This window comes from Crocuta crocuta, unplaced genomic scaffold (genome assembly GCF_008692635.1).
Source record: "Crocuta crocuta isolate KB4526 unplaced genomic scaffold, BGI_CrCroc_1.0 scaffold266, whole genome shotgun sequence".
In the NCBI taxonomy this organism is placed as follows: Eukaryota; Metazoa; Chordata; class Mammalia; order Carnivora; family Hyaenidae; genus Crocuta; species Crocuta crocuta.
The window spans coordinates 8,754,587-8,777,094 of NW_027531005.1; the positions used below are offsets into that span (position 1 = coordinate 8,754,587).

The window sequence follows — 22,508 nt, forward strand, 5'->3', positions numbered from 1 at the left end:
TTTCCTTCCTCATACCTTTGATTATATTTTAGTATAACAATTGTTTTGGTTTCTCTGGTAGAGATGCTAGTTACCTATAATTTTCTCATACATTCTGTCTTCTCTCTTCTTCCATATTTTCTAGCATTGTTTCTATCTCTCTATTTTTTTCCTCAGTGGTTTGAAAAGTTTTACAAGTTGTTCTCTATGTCATAATTTGATGTTGTGCAAACTGTACCCTTTCCATCAGTGTTTTCTGTATGGATTTTCAGTTGGCATTTCATTTTTTTGTTTATTTATTTATTTATTTATTGAGAGAGAGAGAGAGAGAGAGAGAGAATCTGATCAATGAGAGAAGGAGAAAGAGAATACCAAGCAGACCACACACTGTCAGCCAGAAGCCCAGCACAGGGCTCAATCTCATAAACCATGAGATCGTGATCTGAAGTTGACATTTCATTTCTAGTTCTCCTCTGCTTCTGTTTCTCATCTACTTCTTCTTCTTCTCCTTTTTTTTTTTTTTTTTTACAGTTAGGTTTGTTAACTTGTCATTCAACTTGTCTTAGTTAAAATGTTAATTAAACTTTCCTTGTACATAGGACTTTTTTAAAAGTCCATTGGACATAGGATTTTTTTTAAAGTCCATTGGTCTTACAAGGCTTATTTGGAATACAACATCTCCCCTCATACACTGCCTCTGTGTTTAGATGGCTAAAGATAACTACATTCAATGTTTTCACTGTTCCTTGATATGTTTTCTTTGTGTATGTAAATACCATGCTTACATTTAATTTCTACTCCTTATTTTTCTGCCAAGTCACTTTACTGACCTTTCAATATGGGATATGAGGAATTGTCTCCTTTAAATGAAAAAAAAAAAAAAGACTATCTCCTTTTGGCCTGTCTTCTGCCATTTACACTAGCTATTCTATCATCCTCCCAATATAATTACACCATAATGTATATACCATCTATATGCCTTGAGTACTTTTGCTTTCCTGGAAAATGTTTTTGCTGTCCTTGTAGCTAATAATCATCATTTTAAAATTGTTGGTTTGCTTAGCGTTTGGGGTTTTTATTGTGTGTGTTGCTTTTTATATACTTAAGACCAATTCACTCCCAAGCTTTTCTCCAGGGGACATGTGGTTAACTACACTTATGTTCTCAGAGACGTCTCTCCTGCTTCTGGAATTCAGATTGGGATCTAAGTGTACAGCACAGCTTGCATCGCAGAATCTCCCTTTATCATAATTCTGGTGATTGTCCTCATATTTCTTGTGTGTTGTGTCTCCTATTTTCTGTAACCCAGCTGCCCCCCTCCTTCTTTATTTGTCTTGTTTAGGTTTAGCACAGCAACTGTAGCTTCTTGAGGCTGAAAATGGAAGTCATATATTTTGCAGAACTTGCATATATAAAAATATCTTCATTTTAACATTATGCTTAAACAACATGCTGCCAAATTCTAGGTTGGAATCATTTTACTTTAGAATTTGAAGGCACTACTTCATTTTTCCTTCCTCTCAGGCCGTTCTGATCCTTTGATTCTTTGTAACTTTTTCTCTTTTCCTTTTTTTTTTTTTCATCTACAGAATCTTTTAAGGTTTCCTATTTGTCTTCATTATTCTGAAACTCAACAGGATATATCCTAATATGTGTATATTTTATTTATTGTGCTGGGTACTCAGCAGGACCTTTTAATCTAGGATTTCACATATAATTTCCTTCTGGGAAAATATTTTGTTTCATAATCCCAACTCCCTATTTTGTTTTCCTGAATTTCTTATTATTTAGATCTTGGGCCTCCTGGATTGATCCTTTAATTTTCTCCTGATTTCTTTTTCTATGTCTTTTTGATCAGTTTCTAGGAGATTACTTTCACCTTCTAATTCTTCTGTTGACTTCCATTTCTGAAAGTATAATTCGGAATTATAATTGAAAGCATTTTATATAACTATAATTATTTATAAAAATTATGAATTATAATTAATGTTAGTAGATTTTAATTATAACTATTATAATTGATTTTTAAGAGTTCTTTTATGCTCTGAATGTTCCTTTTTTTTCTTTTTTATGGAGACTTTTTGTCCAAACAACTTTTTGTTTTATGCATAACATTAAAAAATATCTCTGAAGCTATTAATTTTTAGATGACTTTCTTTCCAGGCATAGCCTCTATTTACTCAAATTGGGTTTTTATCCCCCTATTTGTTTGATTAAATGTCTATTTGCATGGTAGAGAATTTTTTGTGCCCAGTGATCCTTGGATTCCACTCATAGTTAAGGATACATTAAAAGACTGATTAAAAACTCTGCACAAGGATGCGTTTGTTGACAGCGGACATCACTGGGAAATCACCTAGTGTCAGAATGTTTAGATCTTTTCTTTTAGGCTGATGGATCTAAAAGTCTCCCAAAGATGGATCTTTTAAAGCCTCTGTTCAGAGCATGCATGCTAGGCTGGCACTTCTCTTTGAGCCAAAGTAGGGGAATGAGACTGGAAAACTCATGATTCAATATTTCTGTTTTCACTGGCCACTCGAGCACCCCAAATGTAGTACCCAATCCGCTATGCCAGGTGTCCTGTATCCAAGAGATCCTGTGTTCTACCTTGTTCAGAGAGTAAATCTTGAGTCTTCTGACAAGTTAGGGGGAAAGAAAGTAGCCTTGCTTCACAAACATCAAATATTTGATCACATGATTTTAGTGTTGAATTCTAATCCCTTCTAAATTGGCTCTTTGTGTGCATAAATGTTGCTTCATTCATTTTTATATTCCTAGTACCTACTCTGTTGATAATGCTGTTATTGTAATTCATATTTTTGAATAAATGAATACATTATTACTTTGTAAATTGAGGAAATCTTTCCTAGATAGGGTTGGTTGGAAATGTTTCTCTTCTGATGTCATAGAGCCACTTTTCTTATTTTGTTGTCTTAATTCAGATACATTGTTTGTCACCTCAGTGTTGGAATAAACATGTCTTAATATCATTAGGTTTTTCCTACAAATTTCAGACAATTCCATTTTTATGTCTGCTGTTGTTCAGAGTTTACATTCTAAACAAGTCTTTACATTGTATTACATTGTAGTTATCACTTGATCCTATTAACTACAGTACAGATACAAACAATTCTGGAAAACATTAAAGTGTGTCGTTGTGAGTCATATTCCCCAAATATGCCATCCAGAGTCTCCTATTCTACCATTCAATTTCTCTTTCAATTCTGTTCTTTTCTGCTTGGTCACTCTGCTCCTGCTGAGTCCAAGTGAACTCTGTCTTAATCTCTCTCAATCTTTCCATTCTATACTGCACTCTGCAGGAAGAGCCTTTTGCCTGTAGGTTTGGGGCTGAGAGACAACATTGGATTCTCTCCATTTTTCAGAAGTCATTTATTTTTATAGTGTGTCTCAGTTGTGATAGCTCTATTTCTCTCTGGCTGCAGGAGCCTTTTTTGTTGGTGTTTAGCAGCTTCATGTCTATCTCTATGAAGGTAGAATATAGAAAAAGCCATGGAATCCCTAAGAATTCAATATGGAATAGAAATCTTTTAAGTGTTGTCTTCTGTTTTTAATTCAAATAAATTATCATGTTTTGCATGTATTTATTTGGGGTTAGATTATATTCACCTTTCAGGCAGGAAGAGTACCATATAGGTAGTTTGAATAAAGTATGCTAAACTGGTAAAATAAACTTTATGATGCCCTTCTTTAGAATGAAATAGCTGGAGATGGTGTTTCACTGTAATGATTCTGAGGGGATAAGATTCAGTAGGATTAAGTATAATAGTCAAACCATGAAACAAATGTTTATGTTTTTTAATGTTTATTTATTTATTTTTTTTTTACGAATAGTTTATTGTCAAATTAGTTTCCGTTTTAATGTTTATTTTTGAGAGAGAGAGAGAGAAAGATAAAGAAAGAGAACACTTGAGTTGGGGAGGGGCAGAGATAGAGGGAGACAGAGAATCCTAAGCAGCCTCTGTGCTGACAGTGTGGTACTGGGCATGAGGCTCGAACTCACAAACTTGTAAGATTATGACCTGAACCAAAACCAAAAGTTGGATGCTCAACCAACTGAGTCACCAAGGCGCTCCCCCCAATATCTTTGCTCTACCCAGCATCTTTGTATTGGTATGGTGTGAACAAATCCTTTAAATTATCAGCAAATAATTTTGCCTCTTTTTTCTCAGTCTGATTTAGACACAACTTCTCTTTTCTATTTCCAGTGAACTGACTGCCCTGGTCTTGCTCATTCATTTCCTCTTCTTGTCCATGGCCTTTCCTGTCCGTGTGCCAGATTCCTTCCATCTGAACTATTATTTCAAACACTGTCCTGGGAGGTAATAAATGTGGAGGTAATAAAATGCTATGATTGAGTGTGTGGCTTCAGGCCTCCTCCATCATTTAATAGCTATAATGTGGGTGGGGCTAGTTACCTATAACTTTGTGACAACTTAAACAAAATGGGATACCTAACATTAAACATTTAATGTTAATTGCTTAGGATGGTTCTTGTACATAGTATTCTCTCAATAAATGTTAGGTATCATTGTCACCACCATCATCATCATGATCATCACTTTTTTTTTATAGAGTGCAATGGGGGAGAGGGGCAGAGGGAAAGAGAAAGAGAGAGGGAAAGAGAGAATCTTAAGCAGGCTCTGCACTCAATGCAGAGTCCAACACGGGACTCCATCCCACTACCCTGGGATCATGACCTGAACTGAAATCAAGAGTTGGATACTCAACCTACTGAACCACCCAAGTACCCCTCATAATCATCACTTTTATGTTTCTTTTGCTTAGCAACATGAAATGGTGTACCATTGAAAATAGTTCATTTCGAACCCTTCACATTCTGAAGACATTTACTTCCTGGAACTTTCCATTGATTGAGTTAAATGTACATTGAGTGTTATGGGCTAAGATGGAAATAGAGAAGTGTTTTGCACTGAACATCTATTGTATTGTTCAAACTATCACAAAATGCATTATAATAAATTATCTTAGTTGCTACATGCATTAATAATCAGTTTAGTGTAGGAAAAATAAGAAATGTAAATAATTAAAGGAGTATTCTACAAGTTTACAAAATTGCCTGTAGAGAATTTTATTCCTGAGCTGATTTTCATCGTACTTACTTCTACTTATTATTAGGAATGAAGGATCTGCTTAATTGAATTTAGTTATCACAAAGTACTGGCATAATGTATTTAATGTGGCTATTTACATATGATAACTAAGTCATATTTTAAGATTTTGCTAACTTTTAAATTAATAATATGAATGCTTTTAAATAATATTCAGAAAAGAACTAACATACCAAATCATCTGATGAGTTGAAATTGTCATTTATAGTAAACATTCAGGTGAATTAATCCTATATGAGGAGAAACCTAAGGAAATTATTTGAAACTAATTCTTATCATATAAAATAAAACTATAAACATAGTAACACAGTTATAGATCAATGGATTATGATTTAAAATAACCATAGAAATCAAAATAAAATTTTTAACACAAATTTAAATTTAAGGAAAAAAATCCTTCAATATGATTGCTACAAATATCACACTCTACCTCTATATTTGCATATGCACTATGGAGTGGCAAAACTCTATCATAGGGTTAGTGTATCTTATTCATCCAAAATATTGTGGGTCTGACATCCTATACTCTTTCCTAAAACCATTCATCCCACAACACACACTCCAACATGCACATTTAAAGATGACATCCTCTCCAAGCTCAGAGCCCAGGACAGAAGGCACTCAACTGGCTGCTTTTCTCTGCATAGAGCTGGGTGAAGGATGGGAATCTCATGTGACAGTTACCAGGAACTATCATTAAGAGTTGAGATTGTGGGGGATGGAGAGTGCCTGGGTGGCTCAGTTGGTTAAGTGTCTGACTCTTGATTTTGGCTCAGGTCATGATCTCATGGTTCCTGAGTTCCAGTGCCTTGTCAGGCTCTGCGTTGACAGTGCAGAGCCTTCTTGGGATTCTCTCTCTCTCTCTCTCTCTCTCTCTCTCTCTCTCTCTCTCCCTCCCTCCCTCTCCCTCTCCCTCCCTCCCTCCCCCTCCCTCCCCTCACCTGTGTATGTGTGTGTGTGTGTGTGTGTGTGCACCTTTCCCTGCTTGTGTTCTTTCTCTCAAAATAAATAAATAAACTTATAAAAAAGAGTTGATATTATGGGAAAATAAAAGCAAGAAATAGCAGATCTGGATGAAATCCAGAGATGGTGACTTTTTGTTTGTTACTGCTAACATAGTTTTTGGACAGAACAGCTATACTTAATTATAGGTAGAAAGTGAAGACCTTCTTCCCAGTGCTGCCTCTCAGTCTTAAATCGAGATGTATGTAGAGTTTCCACAGGTCTTTTACGTTTTCTGTTCACAAAACACTTTTATAGATACTAACTCATTAGATCTTTCCAATATACCTTTGAGATATGTGTCAGAGTGCATAATTCCTCCAAATTAGCTTCTCTAGGGGTATGGATGAAATAATATAGACACCACACAGATTGAGGAAAGAATAAATTTACTACTCACATCTGCCTACTGCCTAAAGCCATGCCTATTCAAAACACTGAATAGAGAGTAATTATAATCATAGATGTATTTATCATACATTCTATTTATTAATTCATGTATCTATCAAACATTCACTTTCTATTGCATACTAGGTCTTAAAACAGGTAAGGGGAGGTTAAAAAATATATGACCTTGAGATTATTGTTCTCTCAGTCTAGTGAGCAAATGGACACATGGACAGATAATCACAATATAATCTCAAAGAGTTATGATAAAATACATAATGAAATATAATGAAATACAGGGGAGAAACATATCTACCTGCCTGGTATGGGGTAGATAAGAGAAGACTTCACACAAGAACTGAAATTTCTCTCATGAACTTAACTAGAGAGGTTCCCTTTTCAAATCCTGTCCTCAGGAAATTTGTGTTTTTGGGCATCACTAACCATTTCCTCATTCCTTAAATTATCTATTTGGTTTCATGGACCTTGGAGTCTATTCTTACCTACTTTCCATCTGGCCATGCTTTTTCATCCTCCTTTACTGATCTTGCTGAGTCTGCTCCTTAAAAGTTGCTTCTTCCTGGCTTCCATTTGTGCCATCTTCCCTTTAGGCTGTCCCTGTTTCTGTGGATGAGAATTCACTAATAAATATTCATGGTCTCAACTGCCTTTCATATGACTGTGCCTTTGAAATCTTTACCTCCTGCAAACCTGACTCATGAATACAGCTCAAGTGTTCATCTGATTTGTGCATTTCTTGGCTTGGAAGCCTCACTGGGATTTTGAGGTCCTAGAGAACCAGATCATGATCTACCTTTTAAAACCATCCATTCCCTTGGATGCCCCCTTTTCAATGAAAGAAACCATCACCTGCTCAGTCTTTTGTTCCTTCCTTCATTCAAAAATATTTATTCATACATATTGGGGTTAGTCACCACAATTGGATCTGGGATGCAATGGTAGAAAAAAAGACGTGGCTCTTACTCTTTTGAAGAAAATAAATTTTAAATTAGTGCTTAGCAAAGTATGGTTTACTAATTACATCTGTCAGAATCACAGGAAGAAGGCTTTTAAAAATACCAACCAGAGATTCCTTCCCAGACTTATTGAATTATAATCTTTAAGAACCAGTGCCCAGGGATCTATATTTTAAGTAAACCCCATAAGTGATTCTGAGGAACATAACCTAACATTTATAAAACCACCTATTTAAATAAAAAGAAAACAAACAAATAAATACATAATTACATACTGTAAAGAGTCACTGAAGGAGACTACAAGCTGCTGTGTGGGTGTGTAATAGGGGAGGAGGAAGGATTGATACATACTGATCAGTCATTACCTGGGAGTTAGGGGCAAGATCATGCAAGGACCTGTGGCTGGTGATTGATTAGACATGAGGGATAGAAGTCAGTGAATACTAAGAATGACTTTTAAATTAGAAGTCCGGATGCCATCATTTGGTTCCTCTCTTTCTCTCACTCTACCCTTATTTCTATTTTCTTTAATATATCTCAAATCCATCCCACTTCTTCATCACTGCTCCTAATATAGTTCACAGGCTCTTTGTCTTCCATGAAATTATAATATTGTTCTCCTAATTCTTTTTTTTTTAAAGATTATTTATTTTGAGTGAGAGCATGAGCAGAGGATGGGCAAAGAGAGTGGGACAGAGAGAATCCTAAGCAGGCTCCATGCTGTCAGTACTGACTGGATCCCAGAAACCATGAGATCATGACTTGAGCTGGAATAAAGAATCAAACATGTAACCAGCTGAGCCACCCAGGCCCCTCCCCTAATTCTTATCCTTGCTTCTATATCATTCTCGTCCCTGATCTATCACCACAGTGATCATATATACATATCATATATATATATACACACACACACACACATATATGTGTATATACGTATTTATACACATATATGTATATATGTATTTATATACACATATATATGTATATATATAATCATGCCACATATTTGCTTATAATCCTTTAATCAATGTCTGTGGCCTGGAGAGTAAAGTCTGAAAACTTGCTTACAAAGCCCTTCCTGGCCACTCTACATCCACCTTTCACCTGGCATTCTGCAGCAGCCTCACTGACTGGTCTGTCTCGAGTCCTGGACTTCATCAGTCTTCCCTCCACTCTGCAGCTCACGATTTTTCTAAACAATGAAACTCACCACCCCTATCCTTGTTAGAAACCTCCATAGGATCCCTTTGACTACCTGTAAGAGAGCATCCAAACTCCTCTCAGTGGCTCATGTCCTTCATGATCCCACCTCTCATCTATTCTGTAGCCCCACCTCTTGTTACTCTACCCCATGCTTTAATCTACAGGCCTGGCATTATTTAAACCTTTAGTTTCTCCAGATTGGTGTGACTTCTTGCCCCTGAGTCTTAATGTCCTTTTTTATTCTTTCTGACCCTGCAGGATGCTCTTTAAGCAGCACCATTTTCTCACCCCTTTTTAGGGATTCTCATACAGAGCTATAACTGGCTCTTTGTGTATCTCTTTCCCTACCTACACTGTCTCTGGAGGTCAGGGACCATGTCCTTGTCACTGTTGGATCCCCACATTGAACTTGTGTCTTGAACAGAGTGGATATGCAACATGTTTTTTATAAAGCAAATAATACCCAGTGTTAATAGTTCCTGAATGTATCAAGTTAAATGATTTGCATATCTTTTAAATAACAAGCTTTTTTGAGAAACTCACATGCCATACAATGTGCCCTTTTAAAGTGCATAATTCAGTATGTTTCAGTCTATTCACAGAGTTGTCCATCTATCACCACTATCTTATTTTAGGCCACTTCTATCACCACCCAAGAAATTCCATACCCTTGAGCACTCTGTTCCCTTCTCCCTTTAAACTCTGGCAGTCATCAATCTATTGTCTGTTTATGGATTTGCCTATTCTGGACATTTTCTATAAAGTAAAATCACACAATAGGTAGTCTTTGTCATTAACTTTTCTCACTTAACATATTTTCAATGTTTGTCCATTTTATAGCATATATTGGTACTTTATTTTTTATTTATTTTTAAGACTATTCCTTTTTTATTTTTAATATTTGGTTGTATAGATATAGCACATTTTGTTTATCCATTCATGAGTTAATGGACATTTGGGTTGTTTCTGCTTTTTGGCTATTCTAATAATGCTACTCTGAACATTCTTATATAGAGTTTTATGTGAACATATGTCTTCAGTTTTCTTGGATTGGAATTATTTAGAAGTAGAATTGCTGGGTCATATGGCAACTCTATGTTTAACTTTTCAAGGAACTGCCAAACTGTTTTCCAAAATAACTGTACCATTTTAAATTCCCATCAGCAATGTAAAGGGTTTTAATTTTTTCACATCTTCAATAACACTTGAGACTGTCTGTACTTTTTATTATAACCACCCTAGTGGATCCTTTGGTTGTATTTGCATTTCCCTGATGACTAATGATATTGGGTACTTTTCATATGCATATTGGCCATTTGTACATCTTCTTTGGAGAAATGTCTCTTCAATTCTTTAACTCATTTTTATTTGGATTATTTCTCTTTTAACTGCTTAATTCTAAGAGTTTTTAAAATATATATATGGTTTATAAAAAAATATCTGGGTAATAAGTATTAAGAAGGGCACTTGTGATGAATACTGGGTGTTACATGTAAGTGATGAATCACTAAATTCTTTTTTTTTTTTAATTTTTTAATGTTTACTTTTCTACTTTTTTTAAAATTTAACATTTTATTTATTTCTGGGAGAGAGAGAGAGAGATCATGAGCAGGGGAGGGTCAGAGAGAGAGGGAGACACAGAATCAGAAACAGAGCCTGATGTGGGGCTCAAACCCACGAACCATGAGATCATGACCTGAGCCAAAGTCAGACGCTTAACTGACTGAGCCACCCAGGCACCCCTTTAATGTTTATTTTTGAGAGCGAGCTCAGAGACAGGGTGAGAGGGGAGAGTGGCAGAGAAAGAGGGAGACACAGAATCTGAAGCAGGCTCCAGGCTCCAACCTGTCAGCATAGAGCCTAATGCAGGGCTCAAACCCATGAGCCATGAGATCATGACCTGAGCCAAATTGGATTTGACAGCAGAAACCAGCTGATGGCTCATATTCTATGAGATGTACTGGCTTGGAACCTACAGAAAGCATCACTGTTGGTGAACATTATCAAGACCAGAATGGGCAATGGTTTTGTCCCTGGAAGGTCTGTCTATACAACTATCCTCCATTTGTTAGACTATATATTTTAGAAAGAAATCCTAATCTAATATCAGAATAATGTCAAAGACAAGGAAGACAAATTTTTAAAATGCATGGATACTCATAAGAAAGATGGTATAATCTGTAAATAGAGCTGTGCACAAGGGCTGAATGATCCTTATTTACACTTTACAGTATAGCTATGAAAATTACTAGTTGTTCAATTTACTCTCAAGTGATATTGTCTTTAATCACTGTTTAACAACATATGCAAAATAAATTATTTATCTCAAATATTAATGTATTTATAAGATCCTGATTCAAGTATTTGCTATTTATCCTTCCCTGAGGTACTGGTTGGTTCCCAGACTTCAACTATGGCATCAAAACACAGTACAGTTATATATAAATAGATGCCTTGATGAAAATGGAGTCATGTGTATTTATCATGTTTACAGAAATATAATTAATGTTTTCTCCATTATATTAAGAAAAGTCACATGTAGTGTGTAACTGTGGTATTTTTTTCCTTAAAGAAAATTCGTAACTATTTAAAATATTGAAATATTTCCCATTATCTTATAACTTTGCTTTTTATTTATGAAAAATATTTTTCTATTAGTTCAGTACACAGAAAATTGATCAAGGAAAATTTAATATTTGGCTCATAATGATAAATATTTATCCTATGTAATGAGGCTTATCTGGTATAGGTATATTTTTTTGTTAACAAGCCTTACTTCCTTCTGGAAAATGAAATGTATTAAGAATTAAAGAATTATACATGTGGTTAGAAAACTGACCTTTAAATTCTCTACCAGTCTTGAAGTTTAATGTTTCTGAGATATTTGGCTGCCTTTTTTTTTTTACAGTAACATCATACATCCATAGAAACCCCAAACAAAATGCAATTTTGGTTTTACAATAATTAGCTTTGAAACATAACCTTCACAAAAGTATTTTATTATCTTTTAAGAGTCCATTAGGGTATAAAATCAATACTTTCGCCATTCTGTGGAGCATTTCATTTTTCTTAATATTTTCAAGAGAAACCACTACATGCTTCCAATTTAACTTTTTTTTCTTTCCTAATGGAATTCTATACATAAATAAAATAGCTTTTCTAAATCATTAAAACCTAATAGAAAATTAGCTGGGTTGTGATAGATTGCTTTACCTTTGTGGTGAAAAGACAGACAGAGTAAGAGCTAATGGTTTTGAGTGCCGTTATGACACATCAAGTACCACCTATTTTCTCAAGGGAGGATATTTGAAATTAAACAGGCGTAAATTTTCTACTCCACCTTGAGTAAGGCAGAAGCCAAGATATTTTTTTATGACCTGGTCTCAGAAATCACATGTAATCGTTTCTGGTATGTACTATTGTTTACATTAATCAACCTCTGCAAGTATTGAGCTTGAGGACTATAGCTCTCTATCCTCATTTGTTTGCCCCACATTCAAGAAAGGAAAACATCCTTAAGTGATAGATCTATTCGTGAGAATAGTCTCAGTTGCATGGGTCCCAAAGAGGGGGAACCATAAAGTGATGAAATTGCCAAAATGAGCCACTTTGGGGCATACTTTTTGGTAAATGATAGGTGTCACTGCCTTCTGCATAGATTCTTAATAGAACACTACATTGGTGGTGGTCACAAAATAGAGGGATAAGCTTATTTTGAGTAGTATTAGTTTTCTATTGCAGTGCAAATAACTGCAAAATTTAACACCCTAAAACAGTAAAGCATTTGTTATCTTACACAGTATCTATTCAGAAGCAGCTTATTAGCTGGGTGGTTCTGGCTCAGCATTTCTCATGAGCTTTCAGTCAAGGTATCAACTGAGGCTGCAGTCATCTGAAGGCTTGAGTGTGACCAGACAGGTCACTTTGTAGGTACTAGCTTCACATGAAGGACAAGTTGGTGCTGGTTGTTGGCAGGTGGCCTGGGTTCCTTCCCATTGGGCTGCTTTAGAGTTCTCATGACACTATGTGGTTCTTCCCTTGGAGTGAGTGACCCGAGAGAGAGCAGAGAAGAAACCAGAATATTTTTTATGACCTAGTTTCAGAAATCACATGGAATCATTTCTGGTATGTACTTTTGTTTACATAAATCAGCCCTATTTACAGTTGGAGAGGAATACATGAGTTCACGAATTCCAGGAGGTGAGATTATCAGGAGACATTTTGGAGCCAGACTACCATAGGATATAGTAATTTCTCTTTTGGGTTGTTAATAGAGCTGGTCTTGAGGAAAATAAGTTGTGTATTGTTTTGCTTTGTTTTTTAAATGTTCTTTAGGTTCCCATTTCTGTGCTTCTTTGAGCAACCTTCTATTACTGGGTCCCAATACTTTCAAGTTGACCCCTTCTCCCCTGGGGGTCTGCTGTGGTATCCTTCCTATTGTTAAAAACCAAAATTCAGATGAGTAAATTTGAAGATTTCATTGGCTTTATTCAATTATTCATGAATCAGGCAACATCTCATCTAGCAAGTAGAGGTGTGTTCCAAGGAGTTGTGCTAAATGGAAGATTTATATCAGAAGTAGGGTTGAGCAAGAAATTATAAGCAAAAGAAAAGAAAAGATTGTTCCAGGACAAGTCACCTTCCCTTAGGGGAAGAGAAGGAGGTCTTATCATTCAGATAACCTCATCTTCCTTTAGGGAATGGAGAAGACTCATTGGCAGACTCCTTGGCATCATCCATCAGAAAATTCCTGACTGATCTGGTTAAGATTACATTTCTGAGGATGGTTGAAACTGCAATTATATATAGGTAATAAGCATCAGTTTAAGACGTGGGACTTTAGGGGCACCTGGGTGGCTCAGTCGGTTGAGCATCTGGCTTCGGCTCAGGTCATGATCTCACAGTTTGTGGGTTCAAGCCCCATGTTGGGCTCTGTGCTGATAGCTAGCTCGGAGCCTGGAGCCCATTTCAGATTCTGTGTCTCCCTCTCTCTCTGACCCTCCCCTGCTCAGGCTCGCTCTCTCTCTCTCTCTCTCTCCCCCTGTCAGAAATAAATTTAAAATAATTTAAAAAAAAGATTTGGGACTTTAACCTACATGATGCCATTTGGGGCCTTTGGTTTCTTTTTTTACACTGTCCTTCCTTTCTTGCAAATTCAGAATATTTGAGGGCAAATTGTCAATCACTCTTCACATCAGTGAACAAAATCACTCCATTCAGAGAACTTTTCTTTTATAGTAGCTACTTTTCATAATAAGTTGTCTCCTAAGATCTATAATTTCCAGTTTGTCCTATTAGTATTCTGCTAAAATTATTGTGTTTCTAATAAGGTAAACGTGGTATTGTGATTTAAGAAATATATGCTCTTTGCCCTTATTCCTGGCACAAAGCTCTTAAAACCTTTGGAATTTTCTATGATAAGAGCAATAAAGGTGTCCTTAATTATGTTAATGAGGTGACTTTTGGAAACCCTCCAGATAATCTATAGATGAGGGCTGGTTGCCAGAGGAATCAACCATGTGATTAGGAGGTTGGAACTTTTTATCCTATCCCAGACTTTTGCGAAGGGAGAGGGGCTAAAGGTTAAAATCAATGCCAATGGCCACTGATTCAATTAATTGTGTTTATGTGATGAAGTATCCATAAAGTCCCAAAAGGTGGGATTTCAGAGAGTTTAAGAGTTGGTGAACAGGTGGAGAATTAGGGGGAGTGGCGTAATAAGAAAGCATGGGAGTTCTGTGCCCTTTCCACACACCCTCCTCTATGCATCTCTTCCATGTAGCTGTTCCTGAGGTATATCATTTTTATAATAAACTGGTAATCTAGTAAGGAAAGTGTTTCTCTGAGTTCTGTGAGCTGCTCTAGTACACTAATTGAACCCAAGGCAGGTGTTGTTGGAAACTTCAATCTACAAGTCTGTCAGAAGCACATGTAACAACCTGGACTTGTAGCTGATATCTGAAGTGGAGGGGACACTCTTGCATCCCCAGCCCTTAACCTGTGGGATCTGATGCTATTTCCAGCTAGCTAGTGTCAGAATTGAGTTAACTTAATAGGATGCCCAGCTGGTATCTGAGATTGTTTGTTAGTATGGGAAACCTCCTCTTCCCTACCCCATACATGTTTTAACTGGGTCCAGAACCTTTAGTAAACAATCAAGAGAAGAGGTCAATGATTGGCAGAATACCCTTAAAATAATATTTTTGTTTTAGTAGAGGTATTCTGTAATTTAATCCAATAAAGTAAGGTGGAACCTGAAGGCTCTGAGTAGATACTACGCACACTAGAGGGGCTTTCTCATTTATACCAGTTTCACTACATTAAGCCACTTATAAGACTAATTTTGTTCAATGAAAAACATTACCATCAAGCTATCTCATTCAGCATGGTGTTTTTCACAGTGTGGAAATGCAAAACTAGGGGAAATAGAAGTCTATTTCATGCTTAAACGGAGGCAAAAACATTAATATAGTTATCACCACAAGAACATGAGGATTATCAGAGATTAAACGTAGTGAGTTTTTCCATTTCCTTTCAAAACTGACACATTGTGATTTGAATTTCCCCAAATATGGTGAAGAGCCTTGGATCACTGTTTTATATGTATGTTTATATCCTAAGCCAGTGTTTCAAGGACTCTGGCATATATATCTGTGATTAACTCGAAAACATTTCCATGGCGCTTTTTTTTTTAATCCCTTTTCCTCTTTCTTTCTTTCTTTCTTTCTTTCTTTCTTTCTTTCTTTCTTTCTGTCTGTCTATCTGTCTATCTGTTTGTCTGTCTGTTTTTAGTTACAAAACTGTTTGGGCCAATAACTGTTTCTACAAATGTCAGGTTGGTCAACACTGAGAAGGTAAATGGAAACTAATGACACTCGTCAAGTTGATGATATGAATGATTTATTGAACCCAATCATTTTACACTTTCAAAAAGTCAATATTGGGGAAAGAAACTGGGCTCTTATTATGGTGAACTGTACTTGTGCTGTCAGTATTCAATGATTTATTACAAACCTGTGGCTAGGATTAGGATATTATAAATTGGGGGGAATGGAAAGCTCATTAATTTTTTATCCCCACAGGTGGAAAACATGCAGTGGGCTAACAGAGAACATGCTCACCCCTCATCTGTCTGCAGTCTGCCCTGTAAGCCTGGGGAGAGGAAGAAAACAGTGAAAGGAGTTCCCTGCTGTTGGCACTGTGAGCGCTGTGAGGGTTACAACTACCAGGTGGATGAGCTCTCCTGTGAACTTTGCCCTTTGGATCAGAGACCAAACATCAACCGCACAGGCTGCCAGCTTATCCCCATCATCAAATTAGAATGGCATTCTCCCTGGGCTGTGGTGCCTGTATTCATTGCAATATTGGGAATCATCGCCACCACCTTTGTGATCGTGACCTTTGTCCGCTATAATGACACACCTATTGTAAGGGCTTCTGGACGGGAACTTAGCTATGTGCTCCTAACAGGGATTTTTCTCTGTTATTCGATCACCTTTTTAATGATTGCAGCACCAGATACAATCATATGTTCCTTCCGCCGGATCTTTCTAGGACTTGGCATGTGTTTCAGCTATGCAGCCCTTCTTACCAAAACCAACAGAATCCACCGAATATTTGAGCAGGGAAAGAAATCGGTCACAGCACCCAAGTTTATTAGTCCAGCATCCCAGCTGGTGATCACTTTCAGCCTCATCTCTGTCCAGCTCCTGGGAGTGTGTGTCTGGTTTGTTGTGGACCCCCCCCACATCATCATTGACTATGGAGAACAGCGGACTCTAGACCCAGAGAATGCCAGGGGAGTGCTCAAGTGTGACATTTCTGATCTCTCGCTCATTTGTTCACTGGGGTACAGTATCCTCTTGATGGTCACTTGTACTGTGTATGCCATTAAAACGAGAGGTGTCCCAGAGACTTTCAATGAAGCCAAACCTATTGGATTTACCATGTATACCACCTGCATCATTTGGTTAGCTTTCATTCCCATCTTTTTTGGTACAGCCCAGTCCGCAGAAAAGGTAAGTATAAGAAATGCATATGCCACCCTACTTTTCTTTTGGTTTTCTTATATTCTCTCAAGATGATTCAGTCTATTTTATTCTTACTTAGAATATATATATATATATTTACATATATATACACACACACACATACATATATATAAACACACATACACATATATAGACACACACATATATATGTTCTATCTATATATATCTATATATAGAGATATATATATAGATATATATGTTCTCTCTCTCTATATATATATATGAAATCCCTCAAGGTCACTTAACTTTGAATATGTGTTGACTAAGGTTGATTTTCCATGAAGAGTGCTTTCATGTGTCCTCCTTGGCAGGATTGAATATTGACAGATCTCACATTAATTTCTGGGTCTCTCTTCCCAGTCTGTTATCTACTAAGATAACTGTTCTTTTCCTAATGTTAATTAAAAGTGAATGGGAGAAAAGAAAGTCAGACATAATTCACAGGGGTGAGTTATCCCAGAGATATCCCATTGCATGACAAATGCCTCCTTTTCTGGTTGTAATGTGACTCTGGGGAAAAGCTATTCCTTAAGAATTATCATGGTTTTAGTCGTGGAGGCAGAGTTTATAGTAGAGCAACAACTACCACAAAAAGAAGCTGAAATAGCTTATTCGATCTATGCCATCTTACTATTTCCCCTCAGCCCCCATTCTTATCACTTTTCCATATGTGGAAGGTGATGTTGAGGGATTAAAGAAAGACGGCAATGGGCAGTTATTAAAAAAAGCAGTTTATAATTTTTCAGAAAGTGAAGATCAATTAATCCTCTTTAAAGTAATTTTCTTTGGCCACGAATCTCCAATTAACCTTTCTCACATAAATCACTGCAAATAAAGAACATCTCTATGTGAAAGGGAACATGCCTTGAACTGGATACAAGGAGTTTATGTCCAGAAAAGCAGAGAACTAAAGTTAAACATGAATTCCAAATGTTGGGTAGTTTAATGGAGACAAGCTGTTTTATAAAACAAAGGCAAATGCTGTCTTTCTGAATGAATAGTTTTTCAGCCCTAATGTGCATTTGAAAAAGTTATTCTCTCAGAATGAGGGTTGAAAGATTGCTCCACCCTCTGTCATCGAAGTTAGGAGGAAATCAAGCATCCTGGGGGCAATTAGTTTCCTAGTCTCTAAGATTCCAAGTGAGGTCATGCATGACTCTTAAAATCCCAACTAATTCAGAGGAAAAAGTACTCAACAAGGGCACAGAGAGCTCATTAGTATGAGCATTCATCCCTTACTAGATCGATGTGGCTTTCAACCATGTTTGGACAAAAAAAAAAATGTACTTCAGAAAAATTGCTACTGAATNNAAAAAAAAAAAAAAAAAAACTTATCATGGGTTCTAGACCTGTGACCTTTCATGATTGAGATGGTCTGATAGAAGTCCATGAATATTTTATGTAGGACCAAGCACATGGCAGGAAAACAAAGTAAGGCAGTTTGACGCTCTAAAGCTAATAAACATTATATTTTTGACATATGTAGATAGAAATTTATTGGGATCAACTTTGTAAATTTGACTTAAGAGAGAATTCATGAGCTGGAAAACAAACCTCTGTCTGTTGGGTCTGTTTTGACATAGTTAGTTGAACTAGTCAGAGCAAAACAATATTGTTCAGAGTCTGGAAACGTCTGCATTAGGTGAATTAAGTGGTACTTGTATTTGTATTTGAACCTATGACTACCTTTTTTTAATATACAGTTTTATCTGAAAAAGGGCCATAAGTAGTTTATTTTTGCCTTCTTGTGGGCAATACATATTTACCTAGACAAAATCTCTTGAGTTCTGACATCTAACTTCCTTTTCTTTTTTTTCTCCCTTGCTTTACATTTTATAAATGATCCTCTACTCTTACTTTTCACATTGTGACTTTCAAGGGCAGTGGGGGAGAGCAAATATAAATAAGATGATATGTCTATTTGCATAAGCCTTTCAGTGACTCAGGTTTTATAATAAATAAAATCATGGTATGACGTTAAGCAATTAGTATCATCATAGTAGTGCAAACATCCATTATACAAATAAGCTTTCTTAAGGTAGTCGAAAAAAGATAAGCATTGTCTCTCCGAACTATAATCCTGCTAAGTTGCCACTGTCCCCCAGCAGCAGTGATGGAGGAAGGAAGAGTTTGGGGGTAAACTGGACAGGTGAATATGCTGAGGCGGGGGAGAGGCAGCCGGTGTCTGTGAGAGCTGCTGAACACGTGTCTGAAAACCTGGAGTTTATGTGTATATTTTTGAGTACGGATACATCCATGCCTACAGACATCTGACTGAAGGCTAGACACAATTCATTTTTTTCTTTCTTAGCTGTGTGAAATCAAAGGAAGTCAGAGAAGCACATTGTGAGACAAATTGGAAAATATGTTAAGTGGATTTATTTTGTTTTCATGGTATAATTGAATGTGGAAAAGACTGAAGAAATCAGTAAGAAACACAAATTGTAGGAATTTTCAGAACACTATAACATCCTTAGATGATTTAGTCTTAGGAGCAACTGAATTTAGACCGGCTCTACATCAAGAACTATTATAAGATGCTAAGATTTGGCTAGTGAGGTATTTTATGTAATACAATTATGTGTCATCCTAAGGCTTCACATAAAATTTGCTATCTGCTTCTTACTCTCTGTCAAAATATCTGTACTATTCAAAACAATACACAAAATGCATGAGGTTTATTTTTCACAATGCTAAAATTATTGACACCGATATTAAAAGTGAATACAACTCTATGTCTCTAAAAGAAGGCTTTATATAAGTTTTATTGACTTGGAGGACTAAAGAGCTGGTCAGTCCTCCATTCTCATTTATAATGCTCAGCCAATTAGCCCACGTTATCAACTTGAAGTGTTTGTAGCAGTTAGGCAGTACACACATGCATTAATTCAGTAGATTCTTATTGAGCATTGTGTCCAGTATTGTGCTAATTATTGAGCCCATGTCAATCTGCTTCCCCGAGCCTTCCTTGTAAGGCTCAGTCTGGCTCCCAGCCGATGCCTGCCTGACGCCTGCCAGCACCAGCAAGGTGCCAGGCTCAAAGGCAGGAGAAGATCGGGCTCAAGGGCAGGGGAAGATGGTGAGGAGTCAGATCTGAGGTGAGAAAGCAAAAAAGAGAGCTATGTATCCTGTAACTATACATCAGTGACATAGAATTTATAACACAGGAGACAGCGGAAGATCAAAATTTCTTTCAGTATGCATTTAATTATGCTTCTTAGAGTAATCTACAAAAGAAAACTCATCTAACCATACAGGTCTCTCTGAAATTATAACAGAAGTAGGAATAAAAGGTAAAATTAGTTGAATAATTTAGACAGATGTTTTGGAAAACCCCTGGTAAAATCAAATTATAAAGGTACATTTTAGTGTTCATGAAGATAGACAGCTCTGTGAAGTAAGTCTTTGTTCAATAAAACATCATTTAATTTCCACATGTTCTTTTTCCAGATTTTGAAATCAAGTTGAATCATGTTTTTCCAATAGATTTTAGTGACATAATTTATTAGATTTGTACCTACTGCTGCATTCTACTAATTATAGTGTAAATGCCCCTTTTCTTTTCCTATAGAAAAGTGGTGTGAAGGAAGGGGTGGACACACTGAGGCGTGGACATGGACTCACACAAACTCTCATAATTGTGCTGAAAAGACAAAAAAAAATTTAAATTAAATTAATGCAATAGCCAGTAAAAGAATCCTCAGGGATGGTGAGGGGCTATTAGGATGGCAGAAATCTCTTGAATACATATTTTTACCACCTCTAATTGCACTCATAAAGCCGAGCTAATAAGACAAGGGTTATGACATTGCCAAGCTCCAAAGAGCACAGTGCTTCAATGAGAGCATTGGGTGGAATCAAAACAACACATCCTCAAAGCAGAAAAGAAAGCAAAACTCAAAAAGGTCAAAAACCCTTTATGTCCCAAAGCAACCTTTCTTCTTTTGGTGCAGCATCGTTCAGGAGCTCAAGTCAGAAACCTGGAACTCGTCTTAGACTCCTCCCTCTGCGCTCTCCCACTCTTTCATTTCTTCCTCTCACCTGAAAATGTCATCCTTGAAAAATTCCCAAGGGGAAGCAGTATCTATTTAATGTATATCTGAGTGAATATGTGTCTTAACATAGAGGTTTTCATGTAGTACCTTCTCAATGAATGCTTGCTCAGTGTGTCAACAGTGTGCCTTGCACAGTAATGATCTAATATAATGCTATAATGCTTCTTTATGATTTCAGTTAGACTGTGATGTAATTGGAATTTTCTATCTTCATCTTATTGTGATCCCCATTACAGAAACGTTTTTTTTTTTTTCTGGAAAGCAAGTTTTCTCATTTTATCAATGGGCCATATGCATTTCTTTTAAAAAAATGTCATCATATATTCTGAAATAGGGCTGATTAATACATAGGGAGAAAGACAAAAAGGAACTATTACAGTTGCCTTAGTTCTGTCTAGACTACAGAGAACAAAGGATATTTGATGCAGTTAATACTTTTGCCTTATCATCCCTCCACCTTGTTCTTTTACTGCATCTGTCTGTTGATGGGCAGAAGAGTATGGGGGTACAGAGATGGATATGGAATTAAGGAAGAGCATAAGCTCTGGAGAAGGTGGATTTGGGTTCAAATCCTGACTCTGCTAAATTGGTTGGGAAAATGTAGGAAAGGGCGATACTTCTGAAAATTGTAATAAATTCTCCCAGATAATGCAAATTCATATGGAAAGCAATATAATGCAGTCACTTGCCATCTGTACCCAGCCCTACTCTCGAACTCTAGCAGACTTGAGCTCATATCCTCTAAAAAAGACAAGAAGATGGGTGAGTTAAGGGGAAAAAAAAACACTTCTCTTGTCTCATTATGGTGTGGGGTTTTTTTTTTTTGTATTAATAGATACCTCATGGTAGTTTTGTTGAGAATGACATGATATGAGTCATGACAGGTATTTAGCATGTAATAAGTTCATTCCATGTTGACTGTTACTATTATTAGGCTATAGTTTATGAAGGCAGGGATATTATTTGGTTTTGCTCACCATGATATCCTCACCACCTAGTTGAAGACTGGGCCAGCATAGAGTCTCAAAAAAGAAATCTGCTTAATGACTGTATACATTCATATTTATCCAGATAATTGCCTCAATTTCTCCATCCGTTTACACCGTATCTGTGCAGCACCCCAACTAGATGTGTTTTCTCAACATTAGAGATTTACCCCAGGGTAGATCATGCAGATTAAGTAAATTAAAGAAGGCAACAAGATCTGTAGGACCCAGAGAAAGGGAAGAGACTATTGTTTCTGCAATAATGTGTCACTGCCTTCATATATTTAGCCAGAAACACCAGAAGGTCACCAGAAAGCAATTGCTGAAATATGTTAAAATTTGAAAAGTGAGTAACTCTAACAAGAGCTGTGAAAGGTGGTTCTGAAAAGAATGATAAAATTCCTGCTGTAAGGAATAGTCGAGATGAGAAAAGAATAGCCTGAGAACTCTGTCAATATCACCTAGACGACAACGGAAGTGATTCTCGGAATAGATCAGCCAGAGTAGATCTCCAGCCACACCTGTCTCCCAGCATTTCTTCATTTCCTTAGACAGGAAGGAAGTGAGAACAGGATAGTGATTTTTTTCCTTGTCAACTTACAGTCATTTTCTGTAGCAGATGCCTTTGAAGGCTTCAAATAGATGCCGCAGTTTCGTGGCATTTATTATCTTAATATCTATTTCAGATATCTTGGTAGATTGTATCCAGGCAAGATCA

General features: G+C 36.6%; 1 protein-coding gene across 3 annotated transcripts in view; it reads left to right on the forward strand.

Moving 5' to 3' along the window:
* The window catches only part of GRM8 (glutamate metabotropic receptor 8), a 739,885-nt gene that overhangs the window by 641,324 nt on the left and 76,053 nt on the right, over positions 1–22,508 (forward strand). For all 3 annotated transcript variants that reach the window (XM_077770781.1, XM_077770780.1, XM_077770782.1), the window contains one exon: positions 15,781–16,716. In XM_077770781.1, coding sequence (XP_077626907.1) covers positions 15,781–16,716 — 936 coding nt within the window. The remainder of the gene's footprint in view (positions 1–15,780; positions 16,717–22,508) is intronic.